The following is a 15015-nucleotide window of genomic DNA, read 5'->3' as shown; positions in this document are numbered from 1 at the left end:
CCTGCTTTCCACTTCATAAGGATTGCTTAGGGACAAGCATAAATGAAGTGGGAGGGGGGAAGCAGTTAGTGCAGCAAGTGTATTGTATATATTCTGTTAGGTCTAAGAGTTAGCAGAAGTTTTTTTAGGTTCTGTGTTTGCATAACTGGTATAATACATAGCAAAAGCCCCTTAGGGAGAGTAATTGAAGAGATGACACGTGCTACTTTGTGAATCCCTTTTTCCTTAATAAATCTAAGTCAGTTGGAAGAAGTAAGAACGATAGAAAACACCTGAATTTAAGCTTACTGTGAAGCCCTCTTAAAAGTGAGTTATAAGCCTAAAGTAGAACACTTTCTACTAAACACTTAAAAAAAAAGAGAGATAGTGGCTGCCATTGATGCTAAAGGAAAAATGACATAGGTAGTAAGGACTAAGGCAATAGGGATAACCATTTTGAGCTTAATTCTTTTGAACCTGCTGAACCTCCCTCATTGGAAAGGCACCCCTAAGTGAACTCTTTGGGCCCATACTAAACTGAATCCATTTGTTGGAACCTTTAGCCTTCAAGCCATGTGAACAAGGGGGAAGGGATGGAGTAGCTTGATGGTAGAGGTAGAAGATAGATTGAGAAACAAGGGAAAATGTGAAAAAAGTTAGAAAAAGAAACGGGCAAGAAAAGTTGTAACTTGACCCGAGAAAAATGTTAGAATATGGGGAAAAATAGATATAGATATATATATATATATATATGTTATCAGGCCCAGGAAAAAGAAAAAAATTAGAAATGCAAAAAATGGGCAAGAACAGTTGTTACCTGACCCAAGAAAAAAATACAGATATAAAAAAAAGAGAAGAGAAGGGCAGAAAAATTTTATGGCCCAGTGAAAATAAAGTAGGGAAAATAAGGCTAATTAGCCAGGGGAACATCTCCAATATGCTGGGAAAGATAAAATCATACACGGGGAGGTTGTTACCAAGTTTTGCCCCTGAGTTCACATGTTCGTATCATGTTTTACCTGTACTTCTCAACTTAGGACCCTAAGATTCTCACCGATATACACCGTAACCCCTTAGCCCCATTATAACCTAATGAAAGACCTTAAGGAACTATTCTGTGGCAACAATCTTAAGGCATCAATGGTATGGAAAAATGAAGAGCGAATGATCGTAACGTCCCTGGTGAGGAATGAGTGATCGTGTGAATCTAACAGAAGGTAAAATTTTAGGCTATCTTGACGAACTGATAGCTTGACTAGATAGAAGAATGGAGGGGGAAGTATCTGAGGCTGTAAATGCTTGGATTGACCTTAAACTTGTGGGGATGGCTGCTAGAAAAATACCAATTTATGCACTTATGTGTTTTCTTTTTCTTTGTCTTGTGATTTCTGTGTGTTTCATTATTTTTTCCTAGGTCTAGGAGTTTACGTTTTAGGACGGTTGAAAGGGGAGGATGCATCGAAACTTGCCTTTTTTTCTTTCTTTCTTGTCTTTCATAATTGAGGACAAGTATGGTTTAAGTGTGAGCAGTTTGACAAGTCTCGTTTCATGCATCTATTTTAGATATAAATTCTGTGTTTTCTACGATGCTAACGCGCATTTATAAGTCCAGTTGCGTGAAAAATCTGCCAGACCCAGGAAGGGAGAGCAATCACCAGGGCAGAGAAAATAGAAGAGAAAAAGTGAAGAAAAATAGTGAAATCCTTAAGGGCACAATTGTCAAATTACGAAGTCTGTTGCCTTAGGGATTTGAGCCACGCCTATAAATACAAGGAAGCTAAAGAAAAAGAAGAGGCACTTAGTTAGAAAATTTCCTTGGGTATTCCAGCTCACTCTAAAAAATTCACTCACTTAGTTTACGCACTTGGTCCATGGGAGATCTGGAGTAGTTTAGTGTGGTGTTTTGTTCAGTTTGGAAGTGTAACACCGCTCCTATAAGAAGCGAAGAAATAATTTACTTTTCGCACGTACTCTATCTCGCCGATTTCCTTGCCGGAAATTCGGCGACTGTTTTGTGACTTGAATTGCAGTTTATGGTTAATCTAGTTTCATTTTCTGTTTTCGTCTGATTCTGTTGATTACTGTTCTGTTTTGCTGATTTGGATGCTTTTCGCAATTGAGTTGTTGATCGGAGTTGAGGTCGTTGAGATCGGAGTGGATCTATTGAATTGGAGTAGAAATGGTGTTGGAAGTTGTGGATCTGGTTTAGCCGGTGGTGAATCTGACAGATTTAGCTTAGATCTCTTTTACTTGCTTGACTCTGAAGTACGTGTGTTTAGATCTGCATGGAAAACTCTGTTACTGCTGATTTACTCGGTCCAGTGAATTAGATCTGATAATTTTTAGTTTGATCACAGTGTTCATCGTTTGATTTGGAGTATGCCCTGTAGTCATGTTTTGTTTGGTTCATTTCGTGTTCATTTGTTGAAGACGATGAAGTCGATCGGTAGTTATAATCGAGTTTACTTTAGTTTGTTAGTTGCAGCTTTCTGTCAGTAGCCAATTAGGGAAACCTGTTTGTCGTTTACTTTTGCATGCTTTGTGTCTAGCCAATTTAGGGAACTCATTTACTTGACCCAGGAATTTGGTGAATATTCTCAAGTTGCATTTAGTTCGAATCATGAATGCATTTATATTTTACGTGCTTCCAATTCTCCAGGTGTGGTAGTTAGAATAGACTAGATTTACTTTCTCATGCCTAGTAGTTAAAACTCAGCCCTCATGTTGCGTGGCAGCAACCGAACCATCCAAAAGTCCTCTCAATGCATTCTAACCCTTTCATCCTCGTGGATTCGATCCCGACTTCCCTATAATAGCCAATAGTGTAGAGGGTTGAGGTTTTGAAGTAGGGGGTTGCTGTGACAACGACTGCATTCTGAAAGTTCATGATCTCCTAGACCCTGTGCTCTAGCGAATCCTCTGGACCTCAGAATTCACCATCGAAAGAAACACAACTGTCATACCCTTTTAAAATGAACTTTAGTACCCCGCCGGCGTCGACGAGCCTTGGGTTCCCGGCGTCGACGAACTGGAACCCGAACCTCCCAATACATTGTACATGCCCCCCAGTCGCCAAACGCGTTGATGTCAAACCCGCCGGAGCCGCTACCGCTAGAGTTTCCGTCGCCGGACATTTTGTGATTGAAATTGGAGAGGTTAGATGAAAATTGGAGAGGAAATGGAAATGATTTGGGAAGAATAGATGTGTGTTTGTGTGTGTAATGAGGATGAAATATGAGTATTTATAGAGTAAAAAAAATAAATAATAAAAAAAGGTCGAAAATGGTAATATTACCGTTTGATTTTTTTATTAAATTCGAATTTTTAAAAAAAATGATTTATTGCGTTAGCGTGACGAAGCCAACTCGCGGGCCGGCGAGTGGGCGTCACGCGTGGCACCAGCGTGCGCCACGTCGCGCGGGCGCGTGGCGAGACGGCTCTCCATCCGTCTCGGTGGGACAGGCGTCTCGGCGGGATGGTGACGAGATGAGATGCTGCAACGCGTCCTGCGTCCGTCTCGTCTCGGATGGACGAGATAAGAGACACCCACGAGATGCGTTGCGGGTGCTCTTATTGCCGAAAGGTGAACTTTGGAAATAACAATAATTGTTTGTCCCACTCATTTAAACAAGAATTTAGGCTCAGGTTGAAATTAAGTACTCCCTCCGTTCTATAGTAATAGAGTCATATTGCCATTTTGGTACGTTTCATAGTAGTGGAGTCATTACACACATTACACACATTTTTCTTACTTTTCCCTCTCTCATACTTATTATCTTTTTATTTAATACATTACACACATTTTTCTTAATCTTCTTGCTGAAAAGAAATACCTCCACCACTATAGAACGGAGGGAGTAAAATGTCTAAAATATAAATACTCCTACAACTTAGAATAAGGTGACATAAAATGCCAGAGGAAATGAGGAGTTTTTATTTTATTTTAATTAGAAGTAATATTATACTCCCTCATGTCTATGAAATATTTTTCAAGTTTGATTGGCGCAGGATTTAAAAAATGTGAAGAAAAGTGAGGTGAAAAAGTTAGTGAAAGAGGGTCTCACATTTGTATATTTATTTTATAATAGAACGTGTGTAAAGAGTTAGTGGAAAGTGATGTCCTATTACCAAAAATTAAATAAAGCAAAGTGGGTAATCTTTTATGGACTGACTAAAATAGTAAAATTAGACAATATTTCACGAAGGGGTAGTATATATATTATACAAGTATTGACATATGGATATTGGACCAAAGGAGTAGAACGTATAATAATACTATATGAAGAATCACGATGGCGTGGCTACGCAGAAATCATCTATGGCATTTCTTACTCCATCTCCTACTACACACACATAAACATGATAAGTGATGGTGGCAGTGGCGAAGCCAGAAATTTTAAAACGGGGGGTCTAAATTATCGCTAATATTTATAAGATTTTTCGATGTTCGTGACAGCAGAGGTTCGAAATAATCAATATTTTCAATATTGTATATTGGATGGAAACGAATTTTTTTTGATGTTTAAATGTCACCATAGAAAACATCAACGAAAATATAAATTATACTAATAAATATTATAATACAATAATTATTTTTTTTATTTGTTTATTATGAGTATGCTTGGACTGATTTTTATTAAGTGATTTGGGCTTTAACTATTGAATGGACCGACGGATTGGAAATAAAAGAAAGTTTGAGATTTGGGCCATCTTTAATTGGTTGGTGAATTGGGCCAGAGGGCTATTTAGTTAAATTGGGCTGAGATTATTTATGCTGTGATTGGATTTAATTGGTGGAATAAGTTTGGACAGAGAACTTTTAATTGTTGAGCTTGAGAATTTATTTTGTTTGGATAGGGATTAATTTAAGAATTGAGTTGGAGCTTGATGAATTAATTTCCGAATTAACTTATTTAGATTCTGAAGAAGGAAAGTATTAAAGTTGGAGGCGCGATGGGCGGTCTTAAGAAAACCCGAAGAAAAGAATTAGAAAGGGATTTCCCAAGAATCCATATGTTATTAAAAATAAGTGCCCAAGTAATTGTGTTAGAGAAAATAGAATTTCTCCGGATATAATTAAAGTAAATAATTAGATTTTGCGAAGTAGTGAAGCCCGAGGTAGGATTAAGAAAATCATATAAACCGAGACTAAGATATAGATGCTATCCAATAGAATGCATGCATTCTATTCTCAAGAAAATAGTTCAAGTACTAATTAGCGTGCTACGCTATTTATTTTCAAATGATAAATTGCTCAAGGGCGAGTGAGGCCAAAGCAAGTAATTAAGTTGAGGAATAAGAATACCAGGTAGGCTTTCTTTTAAATATCTAGCAAATTAGTGTGGATATAAATCAAGTACTTGTGAAATTATAAAATATCATCTTTTCTCAAAATGGAGCTATGATTCCTTTCAAAGTTGATGTCATGCTATAAAATGTTTGTTTTGATGATGTCTATCTGTGGGGCTAAGTGCCTCTTTTGTTTTGGTAACCTCAAAACGTAAATCGAATTCGGGTATGAGAGTGGGTAAAATCCCAACACAGACTTGTGTACACGTTGAAAGACGTGAGCCATCGAGAGGGTTGGCCGGTTCTGTGTCCGTGGAAGGTGGCCACCTTCCCGGTACGATGGAATGGAATGATGGGCGCTTGAATGTGTAGATATGACGAATTATGAATGATGAAAGAACTTAGTCTGATCGGACGAACTTTTAGCTCACAAATGAATTTAGTATGCTCAGGCCTTTTAGGAAAAACCCTCGTGCGATACTGTAGATGGATCACAACTATATAGTGTATATTTTACTTTTCGGCACGTGTCCACTGAGTACTCTTGTACTCAGCCCTGCATGTATTTATAAATGTGCAGGTTGAACGTAAAGACGAAGGAGTAATGATCGGAGTCGATGTCATTAAATAATCAAGTGGATCTTCCAACGATTCGTGTCTTCATACACAAAGTCGTTTTGCAAGAACTTATTCCGCTGTGCTTTTGTGAGTGAGAATTTTAGAATCTCACCATCGAACTCTGATTTATTTGATGAGATGTTTATCGACTTGTAATTGAATACTTCGGCTTCTATTTTATGATATTAATCGACTTGGCCTTTGTGCAAATTCTCAAGTTCTACCCCTTTTCTTTCTCCGCTTCTTAAATCATTCTTATTAGTCGCGGTTTACCCGCTTTCGCTATCCTTAGCAAAATGCGGTCATGACACCTTCACACTGGATGAGCAAGTTTTGCATTGCTTCAGTAAACCTTTTATAGATAGGTTTGTGATTTCAATGTGGGATAATGGTAGCTTTATGGATAGGTTTTCAACTCCAAATTTATTTGTGATTTCGATATGGGACAATTAGTTTTACACTTAAAACAGAGTTTTTGTTGCTTTATGTAAAACTTTGTTTGATTTCAATACAAAATACTCCCTCCGTCCCCAAAGAATATGCATTTTGGGTTCGGCACGAGTTTTAATGCAAAATTAGTAAAGTAAGAGAGGGTGGAGATAAAAAGTAAATAAAATATTATTAGCGGAGAATGGGTCCCACCTTATTAGAAAGAAAAGAGCTCCAAAATTAGAAAGTGCATATTCTTGTGGGATGAACTAAAAGGGAAAGTGTGCATATTGTTATGGGACGGAGAGAGTATATGCTTAGCCTAGTGGTAAATGTGTCTTAAATAATCATAAAGATTGTTGGTCCAACCCCCAAACTCAACATTTTATTTTTAATTTTGACATTTATTATACTTTTCTCATTTTATTCGATTTTTTTTGTTTATACTTTTTTCATGTAAGCATGTATTTTTATGGTAATGTAATGTAAGTATTTTGTTAATTAATGTAAGTGTTTTATTAAAATTTATTGTATTTTATACTCCCTTTGAGAAATAGGGAGTAGTATATTATATTTCACTATTTATTATTTGAAAATAAAAAAATTTAAAATTAAATATAAAATTTGTAACTTCTTTTTTTAAATTAAGTAATGTATGTTTTTTATTTAATTTAATATTTAATTTTACTAGTTATAATATATGACATCAAAAATAAAGAATAATAACATTAAAAATTTAATGAAAATGGATAATTAATAGGGCGGACATTAGGGCAGAATCATCCTACAGAAGGAAGGATCGGACTAAGATTGTCATATATGACAACCACTAATCTGCCCACTAGAACGACCATTGTGAATTGCTCTTTAAAAAAACACTTAGACAATTAATGGGACGATCTAGATATTTTGGATGGATATTGTTCGATTGCACCGCTATTTCTATAAAGATTAGACCAAACGCATGTGAATCAAAGGCAGACTTTCTGCAACTAACATAATAGTGGGGACACCCAAATTTACATATTTTTGGTTCAAGTCCATTTCATTGCCCATCACAAATTATCACAAAGTGCATAGAATAAATGAAATCACGAATCACCCATTACAAACCATAACCGAAACTAGGATTAAGTATACATATTCAATTAACCTTGTATAGTATTTATTAGCCAAAAAAAGAAAAAAGAAAAATGGAATATGCATTAAAGTAGTATAGGTCTATTATATTGAAAATTACTATTGTTTAACTAATTGGAATGGCGGAACTTTTTCTCATCGGATAGCAACTTGGCGAATCGAGCCAAAGCATCTCCATTAGTACCCTCTCCTTGAACCGGGACCGGTCGGCCCGTCTCGAGATCCACCCTCGAAACCGGCTTCTTCAGCAGATCCGCGCCGATTTGCACAAGCGTTTGCAAATTCTTCTCGGTTGCAACATCCAGTGACGACGCATCCCCCACCAAGCCATCCTCCTTTTCAAATCAAACATTCAAATTATTGGAATGCAATCTTTTTTATGGAACTTTTCACATAATTAGTTAACTAGATTATTTTCTTCAAGCAATATACGTAAATAAATTTAACTAGCTTTTTTTTCGTCTTCCATAGTATAGAATTTGATTATTTGATTAATGAAATATGGGACCACTAAACTTTGATAAAATAATTTCTTTTCTATAGAGAAAAATATAAATGAATCATTCTGATTGACATGCGAAATATCCATAATTAATTATCTTATTTTGATTCGGTCCGTGTTTCAAAAACTATAAATGAGAGTTAATAAAAATTAATGAAATATAAATCAAAATTTTATTTACAATTAATTTTAGAATAAATAATATTAAAATTACTTAGTAAAAATAACATAATTACTGTCTTTTACTTTATTCTCGCTTCACTCTTCTGCTTTATTTTATTTCAACTTAATCCTTTAAATATTGTTTTCTTAAATCTCGTGCCATGAAGAAACACATCGCGTTTATGACAGGACGAAGAGTATTAAATAAACAAAAATTAATTTTTTTAAAACAAAACTCTTTCATACATTAATATAGATGTACACTACAAGTGAGTCGTATTAGTGTTTTTGGTTGTTCCACTATACGTGAGTTGTTTTTTAAGAAAAAAAAGTAATATATCTATTACTATATTTTACTCTATTTTGTGTCCTATTTTATTTTCTTTTGACTTAAATTGTTAAACAACACTTTCTTAGTTTTCATGCCGAAAATAATTGTCTCATATTTCGTTTTCTTATGATAAATTTGCAACAAAACCTCAACGACGAGTTTATCAAAAACAAGTTGATGATGGATGAAGATTCATTTGTTATTTTGCATACCTGAATTCGCAGGTAGTTTTGTTCGTTGCTTATGGATTGAAAAACGGTGGAGACATGGATGTCGACCATGTCCGAGCTAGCGTCTCCAAAAATATCAAGTATTGGGGAGGCACCGTCGTTGTATACCCAACGGAGCAGGCCCCATTTGGCCGCGTCCTTTGCATTGTACTTCTCTTCAACCCGACCGAGGCCGGTGCCGAGGGACAGCACCAACATTCTGGTGCTGTCCATGGGCTGCATGTCTTCTAGTTTGAATCTTCCCAGCAATACTTCTTTGGAGACGTGTGTAATGGCTATTAGTGTCTGCGGAAACCACATTTCCAAAACTCAATATATTAGGATTCAAATGCCCATTTACTACTTTGCCTACAAAAATAGTTTCATTTGCTAATCGTATGAGTTTTAATGAGAAATTGGTAAAGTAAGAGCAGGACGGAGCCAAGAATTCTATGATCAAAGGGTTATGATATAGGCAAGAATTCTATGATCAAAGGGTTATGATATAGGCATAACTACTTTTTAGTGCCGAACCATCGAACCAAAATATAGTTCATTAATAGATAACACAGTTCATTTAAGATCATTTTAGTTCAGTCTTCTGTGATGAAGTAAAACGATCTAATAATGAAGTCCGTATACAACGAAGTAAAATCATCCCCTAGATTAGATAAATGGATGGCTGAGATTTGGTCTTTAGCTCGGTCTTTAAAGTTAGTTCGACGTTGAATTCTATGATCAAAAGAGCATATATGATTTTTTTAGGTGGGGCATTTGTCCCTTGTGGAGTTAGATCCGTCCCTGAGTAAGAGAGAGGATGAGAAAAAGTTGGTAAAGTATGACAAAAGGGAAAAAAGTGGAAAAAGTATAAGAGAGAAATTTTCCACTTTTAGAAATGAGACTAAGTTTTGTGGATATCCCAAAATGGCAAAATGAGACTATTTTTCGTGGACGAAAGGAGTAATTTGTAACGTATGGTAATAATATGTAGGTGCTCACGGGATTGTTTGCTGCCACGCCGCCGTCCACGAGGTCGAAGGTGTGTATTTGCCCGCCGGCGTCTTTGATCTCGAAATAGTGAGGTGGGAGATAAGTTGGAGCCGCAGAGGTGCCAAGGCACACATCGGATAATAGAGCATTTTTAGAAACATTTGCTTTACCCTGTATGATGCATAACATATTACTCCCTCCGTCCCAGTTAAGATGACCCCTTTCGTTTTTCGCATATGTTTTGTAAAAATTATAATAAATAGTTAACGTAGAGGGAAAGTAAATTAAGAGAGAGAATAATATAGAAGTGACTCTCTTCTACATTAATCTCTAAGCTACTTTACTTTTCCTCAACTTTACTATTTATTATGATTTTTACGAAACAAGTGTGCAAAACGAAATGAGTCATCTTTAATGGGACAGAGGGAGTATATTATAATATAAAATAATAAAATAATTGAATTTATTGTATAAATGAAATTACGACCCACTCTAGTATGTAAACTTAAGTGCGATAGTAACTATATGCATAGGGGTCCATGCTTGGACTAGTGTACATATAAATCAATGAATGATCTTAATTAAAATTAAGATAGTAGGGATGTACTAATAAATTACGTACATCATTGGTGGAGAAGATAACTGGCTGGAGGCGTTTGATGTTAAAGGTAGGAATAACAAGATTCGTCAATGTGTGGCTCATAGTGAGGTTCCCTAGCAATTCTTGGACCATCCCTTTTAGATACTTTCCGTCGTATTTGGGGCCGCCGAATAAATTCGTCAGCCGCCCCACAAAGCCTCTCCGGCTAAAACCACCGATAATTTCTAATTAAAACACAAAAAAAAAACAAGTAGTATTAATAATGTTGCACACCTTTTTTCCGGGAAGATTTTGGGGCATTGCTCCAAGTAGAAGTTAGTGATGTTCGTCGCAGCGTACAAAGGCCGGTTGTTGGCGCCAGGGGCCGTCAGCATGGTGGCGATAAGCCCCCCGGTGCTTGTTCCGGCAATCACATCCATGTAATCAACAATTCTTGCGTTCGGACCATCTAACTCCTAGTATTTGATAACATTAGTAAGCAAATAGGAGTTTCTATTTAAAAATAATATAGTATATGATAATAGTACTTCGAATCTTTGAGTTTAGATATTAACCAGTCAGTAAAATAAAAAGATGAAAACCTGGAGTTTGGATTCGAGATGGGCTAGTATTGTGGCCGGAATAATGCCTCGGACGCCGCCTCCGTCGATGCTTAAAACCGTCACCATTTTAGCTCTTGTTTGTGCATACGAAGTCGGAAAAACTATCAAGAGGACGACAAGAGGAAGATAGATGCATTTTTTATCCATTGTTTCCTCTTTCGAGAATTTAATGAGGAGGAAGTCGAGGTGAATGCTTCTATATATGTACAAAAAGCCCAACCATAAATTGACTTTAAATTTTGTAGTCTTTAATTGTATTTAAGTTTCTTGGTAAATTTCTACTACTGCTGTCATTGTCCATGTGAAAACAAATATGCCATCTTCGTATCTTTCCATTATCATTTTCCCAGTCAATAATTAATTAATTAGTCCTGGTTTTCAAATATATTGGCGTCTAAAACAAAATCATTATGTTGGGGATAATGCTCGAATTACAAGAGATAAACTGTAAAATCATGGATTAAATATGTCCGGTCAATGGATTTTGACCATATAATAAATGTGACGAGACATTTAATTTTTTGAAATTAAATGATATAGCGTCGATCTACATTTTACGTAGATAAATGTAGTATATTCACTTTCTCAAATCCGATTTCCGGTGAGTGAGAAATAGTGGATTAAAGTTGGGCATAATTGGCTTTTAATTAAAGCTTGGAGTTTGAGCTTAGGAAATAATTAACTAGTGTTAATTATCCCACATAGGAGAAGTAACACATATTTTAATGTGCTTAAATTAAGTGACTTTATGTTACGTAATAATTATAGTGGACCAAGATGGGTGAAAGAGCACACACGCGCAGTTACACTCTCGCAATGATGACAACCATCGTGGCTGTTGACCCCCCAGCAGTGGACTGAGCCTATTGGCTAGCCATTCCATGCATCTTTAGAATATAATACACAAGCATTCTGCATCATAAGCTCTCCCTCTCCTGCATTGTTTTTCTGTCGAAAGCTATGCCCTCTCCTCCATCCAGTTCGCTGGAGCTCTGCTGATAGCGGTGCTGCTTCACCAGAGACGTAGCCGTTTCATCTTTGGGGACGACACGCCAAACCGAGAGCACTACCGGGGCATATCTCGTCTTGCGGAAAGAGGCCTCCTCGACTCGGCTAACTACTGTTTCACGGTTTATCTGTTTCGAATTTTACATTGTAATTCAGTTTCAGTTTTCCATTCTGTATTCCTTCTTTTGGGTTGTATTACGCCCGGCTTTTATCTCTTGTAATCCAGAAACCAACATAAACAATACCGGACGTAATACAACCCAAAAAGGAAGAAATAAAACTGAAAATTACAATGAAATCGAAACTGTAAAACTGGAAATAAACTTAGCCGAGTCGAGGAGTCCTCTTTCCGCAAGACGAGATACACCCCAGTAGTGCTCTCGGTTTGGCGTGTCGTCCCCAAAGATAAAATGGCTACGTCTCTGGTGAAGCAGCACCGCAATCAATAGAGCTCCGGCGAACTGGATGGAGGAGAGGGCAGAGCTTCGGAAATAAAGACTATGCAGAGAGTATGATGCTTGTTCTAATTGTGCGCTATTGTGCTCTATTCCTAATGCAAGGAATGACTAGCCTATTTATAGGCTTGGTCCACTGCAGGTGTCAACTCAGCCTTGATGGCTGTCATCATGGCTCATTATGGCGGGCCTGTAACCGCCGGCCGTTACGAGTTTGAAAGCTGGAGTGGTCGACTTTGAATCTAGACGTTGTACACGCCCTAGTTCAACCGTCACATGTGGACTTCGACTTGATCAAGACGCTGATCAAGCCATCGCTCAAGGCGCAGCAGGTCAAGTTGATCAGGCTACTGAAGCCATCGCTCAAGGCGTAGCAGGCCGAGTTGATCAAACTGCTAATCAAGGCGCAGCATGTCAGGTTGATCAGGCTGCTGCCCAAAAAATATTAAGTCTGGATCCAGGGCCAAGCCCAAGAACCAAACCCAAAGACCAATTGTCAAGTCCAAGTCCAAGTCCAAGTCCAATGGCTTGGGCTTGGGCTCGGGCACGGGCGCAGCTCGGCTTGGCGCGCGTGTGGGCTCTTTCACCCATCTTAGTCCACGATAATTACTAAGTGTAATAAGTCACTTAATAAATACACATTTAAAGATGTGTCTCATCTCCTATGTGGGATAATTAACACTAGTTAATTACTCCCTACACTTTCAACTCCTAGCTTTATCAAAAGCTACAATATGACCAAATTTAATCCACTATTTCTTACTCACCGGGAATCGGATTTAAGAAAGTGAATATACTACGGTCATCTACGCGGAACGTAGATCGACGCTATATCATTTAATTCTCCAAAATTAAATATCTCGTCACATTTATTATTGGTCAAACTTCATTGACCGGACCTCTTAAAACAAGATTCCAACACATTATTCAAAAAGAGCTATGAGTAATCGTGGTTAATAAACTGAAATTTTGTAGCCGCTTTGGTTTCGGTGCATAAATTTTCATTATCTTTATGTTCATTTATTTGTTAGTGATTACAGATATTTATGAAAAATACTTATAAAATACTCCCTTTAATTATTATTAAATATCTAATTTTTTTCTTTTTAGTATTTTTTATGATTATTTAATTTCACTTTCACTATATTTAATAAATGGACTTTACATTCTATTACATCATACTTATAATTATTATAAAACTAATATTGTAGTATATAGAAAGTATGGATCTACATTCTACTAACTTTTTTCAATTTATAGAGTCAAATTTTCTTTTAATATATGCACCCATCAAATATAACTTTCTTGATTTAAATTATTTTTTTAAAATACATTAAATTAAAAGTAATTTCATAAGAATTCTAACGAAATCCTAATTGCATAAGTTTGATAATGGTCAAATGTATAAAGTTGATAATTTTATATAAATTTTCTTATATTTTGATAGATAGTTTAATACCATCTCCGTCCAATAATAATCGAAATTTTGAGGATGACACAGGTTTTAATACGAAATTGGTAAAGTATGAGAGTTGTCGAAAGAAAAAGTGATTAAAGTATTGCTAATAAAGAATGAGACTCAACTTACAAGAAAGCAAAGACTTTACAAAAATAGAAAAATAACTATTTTTACGGGACGTACTAAAATGAAAAAAGAAGATTATTTTAATAGGATAAAAGAGGTATTAACATATTTATCATAATAAGTACAGTATATTAATATAACTTTTAATATATAATTTTATTGATATACTTGTGTTATTATGTTGACATACCCAAGTCATTTTATTAGTATAAAATTTACTAGATTTTAAATATTACCAATTTTAATCATTTATTGATATTTTGTGTAATATATTTGATATCTGACTTTTTAATCTTTTATTTTGTCCATTCACTTTAAATTCTGATGATCATTGCTATGCACTATACTCACACTTTAATATGACTATATTTATTATTTCTTCTCCCAAAATGTTATTTTAGTAGTGACTATACTGATTTTAATAAAAATGGTAATTTTTTATAGAGAGAAAAAATAGTTTTTAAAATATTATCAATGAATTATGATTATATCTCGTTCACCTAAAAGCATTTAAATTAAACCGAATGAGACGTGAATTATGACCAACCCCACAGTTTGACTGGTGGCGCGACGTGTTAAACGGGGGAATAGATCATATCCTGTGCACTCCAAAAAGGTCATTATAATATACTATTTGACTACAAATTTTTCATTGCTTTGATTAAAATCATCAGAAATCGGTTATTATATCATTCTAGAAATGGATCAATACCTACGGTAGACAGAAAAATTTAACCAAAAAAAAAGGTAAGCTAGAAATTTTCATTTTATACTAACGGACTAGAAAAAGAAATTTATAATTAGAAATTTTCATTTTATAAGAAAGAACTAGATAAAGAAATTAATAATGAGAGAAAATTGAGAGCGGTGGCATTATGTACATTCCAGCGATTTTACACATTAAATTATGATATAATAAAAATTGATTTAAAATAATATTTATTCAATTTTAAGTCATTTATGTCCCTTATCTGATACACCAGAAAATGCACTGTTCCCAAGAAAAATCTGAATAATATTTTTAATTTCAGCACGAAAGATAAGAATATGAGTTATATTCCTAAAAACACGCCATTACTTGTTTATTCCACAGGATAAATTATTTTTTGTTTTAT

General features: G+C 35.6%; 1 protein-coding gene across 2 annotated transcripts; it reads right to left on the bottom strand.

Annotated features, from left to right (window-relative positions):
* Positions 1 to 7333: 7333 nt before the first annotated feature.
* LOC121806301 (patatin-like protein 2) lies at positions 7334 to 11071 on the bottom strand. Of its 2 annotated transcripts, XM_042206297.1 has the most exons (6): positions 10832 to 11069; positions 10524 to 10705; positions 10272 to 10455; positions 9659 to 9820; positions 8663 to 8965; positions 7334 to 7790 (listed from the first exon to the last, which is right to left on the bottom strand). In XM_042206297.1, the coding sequence occupies exons 1-6, from the start codon at positions 10997 to 10999 to the stop codon at positions 7566 to 7568; spliced, it is 1224 nt and encodes a 407-aa protein (XP_042062231.1). In that variant the 5' UTR covers positions 11000 to 11069; the 3' UTR covers positions 7334 to 7565. The 2 variants fall into 2 exon arrangements, with proteins under 2 accessions (XP_042062231.1, XP_042062232.1); XM_042206298.1 differs by lacking the exon at positions 9659 to 9820 and having other exon boundaries at positions 10832 to 11071.
* Between the last annotated feature and the right edge of the window lie 3944 nt (positions 11072 to 15015).

This window comes from Salvia splendens, chromosome 6, assembly GCF_004379255.2.
Source record: "Salvia splendens isolate huo1 chromosome 6, SspV2, whole genome shotgun sequence".
NCBI classification, from domain to species: Eukaryota; Viridiplantae; Streptophyta; class Magnoliopsida; order Lamiales; family Lamiaceae; genus Salvia; species Salvia splendens.
Note: the sequence above shows the minus strand (reverse complement) of the source record. Positions and strands in the feature narration are given on the sequence as shown.